General features: G+C 54.2%; 1 protein-coding gene across 1 annotated transcript in view; it reads left to right on the forward strand.

Moving 5' to 3' along the window:
• Positions 1 to 8,313, forward strand: part of SARDH (sarcosine dehydrogenase) — a 39,637-nt gene extending 31,324 nt beyond the window's left edge. Inside the window, exons 18-21 of the mRNA XM_016196563.2 lie at positions 4,065 to 4,227; positions 4,580 to 4,748; positions 5,830 to 5,965; positions 6,529 to 8,313. Coding sequence (XP_016052049.2) covers positions 4,065 to 4,227; positions 4,580 to 4,748; positions 5,830 to 5,965; positions 6,529 to 6,654 — 594 coding nt within the window. The 3' untranslated portion in view covers positions 6,655 to 8,313. The remainder of the gene's footprint in view (positions 1 to 4,064; positions 4,228 to 4,579; positions 4,749 to 5,829; positions 5,966 to 6,528) is intronic.
• Positions 8,314 to 9,730: the final 1,417 nt, after the last annotated feature.

Here is a 9,730-nt window from a genome sequence, read left to right on the forward strand (position 1 = left end):
ACCTGCACGGCCTTTGATCCACACTAAGGCAGAGACCCTCCTTGGACTCAAGTCATCTCCAAGGAGAGCTGGCAGGTGGGAAATTCATTGATACACCAAGCATGGAATCAAGCCCCCCAAATCTACATTTTACTGAAACCTGAGCATATCTCCTCCCACCCCAAAATGTTTGAGTGGGTCAGTGTAGAGCACTGTATGGTCCTGTGACTGGGTCTACTTCCTCTCTCCCTCAAGAAAGGACAAGTTACAGTCCCTCTGGGCTGTAGATGCCTGGCCATGGAGAAAATAGTGCTTCGTTTTGTTTTTATCACCTTAACCATCTTAAAGCATATGGTTTAAAGAGTTAAGCACATTCACGTTGCAACAGATCACACATTTTTCATCCTGCTAACCTGAGACTCTACGTTCATTGAACAGCTCTCATTCCTCCCCTCCCCTAGCTCCTAATAGCCACCATTCTACTTTCTGTCTCTATGAATTTGACTGCTTTAGATACCCCATATAAGTGGAATCATACAGAATATGTCTTTTTGCAACTGGCCTATTTCACTCAGCATAATATCTTCAAGGTTTGTCCATGTTGTAGCTGGTGTCAGAAGTTCTTTCCTTTTAATGACTGAGTAATATTCCAGCACGTGTATGTGTCACACTTTGTTTATCTATTTTTCTGTTGATGGGCACTGGGGTTGCTTCCCCCTCTTGGCTGTTGTGCATAGTGCTGCTGTGAACATGGATGGGTTTGCAAATATCAATTTGAGATCTTGCCTTCAGTTCTTTTGGATATACACCCAGAAGCAGAATTGCTGGACATATGGTAGTTCTATTTTTAATTTTTCAAAAAACCACCATCCTGTTTTCCCTAGCAGTTGCACCATTTTACATTCCAGTTGTGCCCAAGGGTTCCAATTTCTCCACACCCTCACCAACACTGGTTATTTTCTGGGTTGTTGTTACTTTTTCTTAATAGTAGCCATCCTAATAGGGATGAGGTCGTATCTCACTGTGGTTTTGATTTACATTTCTCTAATGATTAGTGATATTGACCACTTTTTCATGTGCTTATAGGCCATTTGTACGTAATTTTTGAAGATATCTATTCAAGTCCTTTACTCATTTCTTAATCAGATTATTTGTTTTATTGTTGATGAGTTGTAGAAGTTCTTTATATATTCTGGATATTAAGCCCATATTGAGTATATGATTTGCAAATATTTTCTCCCATTCTGCACTTTGCCTTTTCACTGTTGATTGTATCCTTTGATGCACAGAGGTTTTCACATTTGATGTAGTCCCACTAGAATATTTTTGTTTTTGTTGGCTATACCTTTGGTGTTGTCATATCTAAGAAATTATCACCAGGTGCAGTGTCATAAAGCTTTCCCCCTATGTTTTCCTCTAAGAGTTTTACAGTTCTAGGACTGACATTTAGGTCTTCAATCCATTTTGAGTTAATATACATATATGGTGTGAGATGAGAGTCCAACTTCATTCTTTTGCATGTAGGCATTCAGTTTTCCAATACCCTTTGTTGAAGAGCCTGTCCTTTCTCTATTGTGTGGTCTTGGCACCCTTGTTGAAGATCACATGACCATATACCTGAGGGTTTATTTCTGGGCTTTGTTTTCTATTCCATTGGCTTATTTGTCAGACTTTATGCCAATACTGCACTGTTTTGATTATAGTAGCTTTGTAGAAAGCTTGAAATCAGGAAGTTGAGTCCTCCAACCTGTTCTTTCTCAAGATTGTTTTGGCTATTTGAGGTCCTTTGTGATTCTATATGAATTTTAGGATGTGTTTTTTTATTTCTGCAAAAAATGCTATTGGGATTTTTGATAGGGATTTTATTAAATCTATAGGTTGCTGTGAGTAGTATTGATATTAAGTCTTCCAATCCATGAACATGGGATGCCTTTCCATTTATTTGTATCTTCTCTCATTTTTTTCCACCAAAGTTTTGTACAAGTTTTCAGTGTATAAGTCTTTCACCTCCATGGTTGGGTTTATTCTTAAGTATTTTATTCTTTTTGATGTTATTGTAAATGGGTCATTAATTTCCTTTTTGAATTGTTCTTTGTTAGGGTGTAGAAATGCAACTGATTTTTGTGTGTTGATTTTATATCCCTCAACCTTGCTGAATTCGTTTACTGGTTCCAACAGTATTTGGGGGAGTCTTTAGGGTGAGAAAAGGGTTTAAGCAAAACCTGGTAAGTCCTCCCTGATGACCTTCCACAATTCTGTGACTCCACCCACTGCCTGAGGTTCCCATAAGAGTGCAAAAGTTTCCTTGGGACTTGCTTTTAAAGTCCATCCAAGCCAGCATATACTGGCAGGTGGCTATGTACCAGCCAATGGTTTCCCAAGAAGTTGGTGCTCATGATCACTGGCCCGCTCCCTTTTATCAGATGGAGGCATTAAGGCCCGGAGAGGCCAACCCAGAGCCCATGTTCCAGATGCCCTCACACTTGGCTGTTTCCCCACCTCCACTGCTTCAGAGGAGAAAAATGAGGGATGTCTTGAGAATCAGTGATTCTGTGGACTTAGAAAGGCACTTGGAATTCCCCAGACCATCCCTCACTTTTCTGGGGAGCAGAGGTCCGTTGGGTCCTATTTCCTTCAGTCAGGAAGCATTTATTATTCATCCCCTCTGTGGGGAGTCAGACGCAGCAGCCCCCCACCTCGCTGGCCTCTGGGAGCTGGGAAAGGGCTTCAACCCACCTATGGAGTCCCATGAAGCCCAAGTGCCCAACCCTGTCACTTTGCTGGGGACGTGTGTGTCAGACTTGCATCCTCGATCCTGGAACTGTTAGTGGGTGAATTTTAAAGGGATTTTTATGTTTCACAACGAGCTTGGCTTTGCGCCTGAGGCTCCTTGGTAGGCTGTCTAAAATTGGAACCTCGTTGACAAGGCAATCTTTGTTGGGGCCTATAGCTTGCACCAGAGAGGCAAGAAAATGTCAACAGTACATTTTCTGTGTCAATTTTGAGTTTTTTGAGAGGCTGGGGCAAATGGCAACTCAGAGCAAATGTGTGCTATTTCCAAGCTTTGGGACTCCAGCCCTTGGCTGCAGCATGGTTAGAGAGCCGAGTATATAAGGAACCCATTCTGTAGTTGGGAGCGTGGCCTCCACTCTCCTGTGCAGATATTATCTTGGTGGGAGCTGCCCCTGGTGGCCTTTCAGCTCAGAGCAGCGGTGGGGTAAGTTCCTCGCTCTTTGTGACCTCTGTGACTGGCTGTGCTCTCCATGTCCCAGGGCTGAGTGCTCAGGCCTTACCTTGAGGACACTGTGGCTTCAGCATTTGCCTGAAGGCCTGGAAGTAGACACCAGTTGCTGGGTATCTAAATGACATGTAGCCAAACCCAGTGCAGGATAAGACACATGCTACCGGACGGGAGTTACCCCATGCTGGTGGTGGCCTCCTTGTAGCTGCTTGCCTGGTACACAGGTATGAGGGACACACATGCCCAGAGACCAGCTGTCCCTGCCACAGCTGCTTGTGCTCAGGCCAGACATTGGGTCCTAAATCCAATGACAAGTATCCTGATAAGAGACAAAGATGAGACAAATGCAGAGGAGAGGCCATGTGACAATGGAGGAAGAGATTGGGGTAATGCAACCACAAGCCAAGGGGCACCCGGAGGCTGGGGAGGCAGGGACAAATCCACACAGAGCCTCTGGAGGGAGCGTGCCTGGCTGACACCTTGATTTTGGACTTCAAGCCCCAGAACAGAAAGGGAATACATTTCTATCGTTTTAAGTCACAGAGTTTGGGGTCATTTGTTACGGTGACCCCAGGACACTCACACGGTTACTTAGAAGGAGAGCTGAGGCCTGGGAACTGCGTGTCCACTTTCTCCTGCTTGCCACACTGACTCTCCTTAAACATTGTCAGAGTGCTCGTGGAAGTTGCCTCAGGAGACCCCACATTTTGATGGTGGGCCAGCCTGGGCTCAGGGCCAGCTGATAATAATGGTGACAATGGAACTGTCCACCCGCGAGTGGCAGCGGGGCCTCAATCGCAGTTGTCTGACCCCAGCCTTGTGTGAGCTGTGACTGTCCCCCCAGGTCCGGGCCATGAGGCTGTCCTTCGTGGGGGAGCTGGGCTGGGAGCTGCACATCCCAAGGCCATCCTGCGTGCCCGTGTACCAGGCCGTGATGGCAGCAGGGGCCAAGCACGGCCTTGTGAACGCAGGCTACCGGGCCATTGACTCCCTGAGCATCGAGAAAGGTGAGTGCAGGTCCACCTGGTGCTGGTGGGAGGCCAGAGCCCTGCTGGCGGGCGGAGAAACTGTCCCACTCCTGCCCCGTGACACTCCCCCCGCCAACTGCCCCATGACCCAGGTGTTCCATCAGCCTGGGGACGGTGCTGGGACCTCTGACAACCACCCTTGCCCAGTGCTGTGGAGATGGGGCGGGGGGTGGGTTGGGGCAGGCTGGGTTTGGATTCGGTGCCTAGTTTCCTGAGTATGCCAGGCCCCTTCTCAAGCCCTCTCCCAAGTGTCTTAGCCAGTGGTGCGAAGGCTGGAAGGCCAGTGGTGTCTGGTCCAGGGGCACTGAGCCGTGGTTCCCCCTCCACACAGGCTACCGGCACTGGCATGCAGACCTGCGGTCAGACGACAGCCCCCTGGAGGCGGGCTTGGCCTTCACCTGCAAGCTCAAGTCCACCATCCCCTTCCTGGGACGCAAGGCCCTGGAGCAGCAGCGGGCCGAGGGCCTCCGCAGACGCCTGGTGTGCTTCACTGTGGACGAGTGAGTGTCCCCTGCTCCTAGGTCCATTCAGGACGGGGTCAGCAGGGGCATGGACACGAGCACAGGGCACGCCTTCCACCAAGGCAAATTTTCAAAGAGAAAGGTCCTGCCACGCCTTGGGAGGGTGACCCTGCCTTGAGCCAGCTTCCTCGTCACCGTGCTCGGACCTCCCACTGTGTTCCAGTTCAGTCTTCCCCACATCTCTCCAGGATGGAGCTACCATCCCCACTTGCGTATGGGGTCCCATGGTGTCAAGGGATGGGTGACTCGTGCCAGCACATAGCAGAAGTGTGGAGAGCCCCTGCCCCTCTGCTCTCCCTTGAGGGGTGGCTTTGAGCATGTTGCTCAGTTACGTCCCCGGGAGCTGGGCCCACTCTGTCCCTGGAGTTGGGCACCTGGATTCCACTTGGATGGAGTCACTTTGCAGTGACAGTTCGTGCTGGCGTCAGAGCAGCCACAGTCTCCAGGAGGGCGAGGCTCCCGCTTTATTGATTTGGGGCTGACAGCCAGCGCTTCCTCTCCCAGAATTCCGGGGCCTTCAGAAGAAGTGTCAGACTGATGCGGGGCGGAGGCGGGGGTGAGCGGAGCTGTGCTTTGTCATAGTCCTGTGGCGTCTCCCTGTCCCTGACAGGCTGTCTCTGCATGACTGCTTGTCCGTCGCCCCGGGAGCAGCTTAGCTGTGTTTGGGGCACAGAGAGGGGAGGGGTCTGCAGCCTGTGGTCTGTCCTCAGGAGAGACTGGGCCAGGACATGGCCTGTGCACTCACAGAGAACACCTGCCCTCTGCGCTGGGCCCTGGGCAAGGCAGGGGCCTCCTGAGCCCATCCCCACAGGGGGAGGTGGCAGAGAGCGTGCAGGACCCGGCGGCACCACACTTACAGAGCCTCCTTCCGTCCCACCTCGCCCACCGGCCAGGCGGGGCCGAGGCCGCTTCCCTCTGGCCGCAGGGCAGGAGGCGCCTGACCCGTCCGGGCTCCCCCGCTCGGTGCGGGGGCACCGCACTCCAGTCTGCTCCCCCTCCCCTGCCAGGTGTGTCCTGGGGAGGGGGCTCTGCGGTCCCAGCTCTCTTTGTGCTCTTCCAGAAAAGTGCCCATGTTCGGCCTGGAGGCCATCTGGAGGAACGGCCAGGTGGTGGGCCACGTGCGCAGGGCTGAGTTTGGGTTTGCCATCGACAAGACCCTTGCCTACGGCTACATCCGGGATCCCAGCGGAGGGCCGGTAAGTCCTGTCCCTTGGCCCTGCCGAAGGAGCCCAGGGGGCGTATTAGTAGGGACCACATGCCACTCTGGGTGGGCCACTGCTTTAGGAGCCTGAAGGCACCAGCAGCCTGTGCTACCTGCCTGAAGGCTCCAGGGGCACGTGGAGCTTTGAGCCCCACCGTGCACATCACTGATCAGCAGCCTGGCCTGGAAGTCGCCTCACTCCTGACACTGCTGTCACATAAAAAGCCTTGTTGGTTTTTCACTTTTTTCACCTGAGTTTCCAGGAGAGAGGGGTCCCCTAATGCCCAGAACAGAACCCCCCAGATATCCTCCATGGGGCCCGGACCCAGGTGTAATTGCTGCCAGAACTTGCTCTGCTGGACCCAGAGGCTCAGGTCCTCGGCAGGGACATGGGGACACAGAACCCACCTGCTCAGACAGTTCCTTGGTTCAGAGAAGGGCCCTTGGCACAGTGATTGGAAGTGAGGCTGAGATCCTGCTAAGAGAAGCAGGCAGGTGTGGGTCCGGCACCCATCAAGAAGTAACAAGTGACAACGTCTCCTCCTCCTCTGCTCCTAGGTCTCCCTGGACTTCGTGAAGAGTGGGGACTACAGCCTGGAGAGAATGGGGGTGACCTACCCTGCCCGGGCTCACCTGAAATCTCCCTTTGACCCTGACAACAAGAGAGTGAAGGGGATCTACTGATGGGGCCCATGGGGCAGGCCTCGGCTGCTCAGGAGGCCAGAGACCTGCCCCATCCATGACTCCCACGGGGCCTGCACCACCCTGGGCCCTGCGACCTGGACCCAGGCCAGAACTTGGGTCCTCCCTACCCTCAGTCCAGGCCTGTTAACCCCCAACAGATATAGATAGGGAGGGTGGAAAGAAGACCCCTAGGGCCCAGCCTGTGGTCACTGATCTAAAGGTGGTCTCTAGTCCACCCCATTCTCCCCAAACAGACCCATAGTGTCTTGGGCTCTGGGTCCGTGACAAGCTTCCTAGAAGGTGCTTAGTCAGCCCGGATGAGCCCAGAGTACAAGAGGGAGGCAAAGAGGCCCCACCTGCTATTCTGAGCCTTGGAGATTTTCAAGGTGCCTCCGGAATCAGGCACAGAGCAGGATTGATTAGTAATGTCTGCCTCAGGCACAGTATTAAGGCAGGGCTCACACGTGTAGGCTAGAACTGTCCCTGTGACCAAGGCCACTCGGCAGGATGGTCTGTTATCCAGATCCCAGGAGAGGTGGAAATCTGGAAGGAAAGCTCCTCCTGCCTTGACCTATTAGTTTATCCCTTGGATCCTCCTGAGAGTTTCCAGCTGTGAAATCTGGAAGCAGGGAGCAGGGGGTGAGAGGGGCTTTGGATCAGTGCCGCCCCTCACCCATGCAGAAATGCCATCTCCTGCCTCAGTTTCCCCTGGAGCCCCTTGGAGACTATATCTCAGTAAGAACCTGACAGAATCCTCCTGCCTGGGTGGCCTTTGTCCTTGCTGTGCCCTTGTCTCTCTTTTCTTCCGGACCCTGGGGGAAGGACCTTGCACAAGGACTTAAAAAGGGAGGGATGCCCTGCTCCCCTTTGCTGGGCATCTGCCATGTGACCATGCCTCCCAGCCTGGGATGGGTGTCTGATCGCCCCACCCACACGCCCAAGTCCCACCCCCTTCGCCTTGCCCCCCAGCCAGATTTCATTGCCCACTGGGCACCCCAGAGGCCAGGCAGCCTTAACAAAGCTGCACTACATGACATGCCCAGGGATCCCTGGCTCTCTGGGAAGCAGGGGTGGTGGACGCTCAGGGGGCAGAGAGGACAAGATTCCCACAGAGGAACTCAAGGAGCAGTGTGGTAATTGGGGTGTAGGCCTGGCCACTCTTAGAGGCTCACACACTGCTTTGGGCTGAGCTGGGACAGGCCAGGCTAAAGCTATAGCCAGCGAAGACGTTTGGGTCCAGATGGCCTTTGGAGAGCTAGCTGGCCCCCTTGCCAGACCCCAGGCTGGGGCGCAGGGGCCTCTGGCTTTCAAACGCCTTGGCAAAGGAACGCCTGCAGCCTCCCTGCTCACCTCTGACCTTGGGAGGCCGAGTGAACCCTGAGGGGCCAGAGGAGGCGAGGGGAGGCCCCTTTCCCAGACAGCCTGGCCTGCTTCTCTGGTCTCTGTGATTTGGCTGCAGACCCCTGGGTGGGGTCCACACACGTGTTCATTCCACAGCCTGCTTTGGGGGGATGCTGAGGGCGAAGAGGTTGGACTCAGTTTCCAATTCAACTTCTTCCTAAGGGGCTGAGCTCAGAAACAGAAACTCATGTTTTGCCCATGTTTGTGTGTTTGCAAATGTGTTCGAAGGCAGCATCTGGACCCCACCTAATGGACCCAGCCCCTCTGAAGTCAAAAGCATGGAGTAAGGCCTCCTGGGTGCTAGTCTAGAACCTCCCACGGAAGTCTCCCTAAGCCCCTACTAGGACTTTTCCACAAAAACAGCAGTTTCTGGTCTGGGAGCCATGGGACACGGTGGGCTGCCTTTCATCCAGGAAGCTCCTGAAAATATAGGGGCGTGTGGAGTGTGGGTGTGAGGTGGGTGGAGATGGGGAGGGGAGACGAGTGAGACCGGAGGACACGGAGCCGCGCGTGACCCAGTGCCTTCCAGAAGGGCCCCGGGCCCCAGGCTCTGTGCGTGTGCAGAAGCCCTCAGCAGGCGCTTGGCAGGAATGAGAAGCTCCGTGTTTGGCTGCAGTGGGGGCACCCAGGGCTCCTGGGCTCAGTTTCTCCGTCTGCACAGCAGGATGGGTGTGTGGGGGCCAGGGACCGAGCAATCCTTTGACAGTTGGGGAAGCCAAAGTGTCTGTCCCCTCCAGGGCATTTGGAGGTATTTCTGGTGGTCACAGTGGGGTGCTGCTGATGCTTTGGGCTGGGGGCCCGGATAGATGCACCTTCCACAGCAGGAAGGATGATCCTTAGCCAGGAAGACTGGTCCTGCCCTAAGTACCCCATGGATAACCCTGCACCCCCAGGGTGGGCGGTCCAGGGCTCTGTCCAGGGCCAGCCAGAGTCGGGCCTGCTGCCCCGTCAGGGAGAGCCAGAGAGCTGAGGATGAATGTGCCCCTTCTCCTGCCATGGAGCTTGGCCAAGCCGGTGCTCTCTGGAACCTCAGCCCTGGGCCAGGCTGCCCAGAACTTCCTGCAGTGATGGAAACGCTGTTCACCTGAGCTGCGCAGTTCAGTAGCCCCGGACCGCATGCAGCTACCGAGGGAGCAGAGGCCCAGAGAGGGAAAGCAGCTTGCCCAGGGTCCCACAGCAGAGGGAGGAACGGGAACCCAGACCCTCACCTCACTCTTTCCACCACCCTCACTGTTCAGAAGGTGGGCAAGCCTGGATTGTTGTGAGAGGGGCTTTGCCGAGGCGGCCCCTGGCCCTGACGGGTTGTTTTCAGGAAATAAAGCGGTCCCCCAGGTGTCCTTGCTTAGTCTTAAGTGAGGAAATGGGAGGCCGATGGCCCCGACTCTGCAGTCAGACCTGGGGCTACTCCGGGGCTCTGGGGCTCCGAGACCCCCTCTATGGATCTCGGCACCTAACTTTAGGTCTCTAAGCCTCAGTTTCCCCATCTGTCTGTGGGAGCAGAAACAGCACATGGAGCGGGCTTCTTAAGAGTGTTATCACAGAGCCAGTGTGTAGAGTGGCCGCTTTATCAGTAACACTGGGCAGGCAGTTGGGGTGAGAGCGCTGTCCCTGCCAAGGTGGGTGGGACAGGGCACAGGCAGGGATCTCTGTGGGAGGAGCCCAACAGCTGCCCCCA

Source organism: Miniopterus natalensis, chromosome 12 (assembly GCF_054644295.1).
Source record: "Miniopterus natalensis isolate mMinNat1 chromosome 12, mMinNat1.hap1, whole genome shotgun sequence".
Classification (NCBI taxonomy): domain Eukaryota; kingdom Metazoa; phylum Chordata; class Mammalia; order Chiroptera; family Miniopteridae; genus Miniopterus; species Miniopterus natalensis.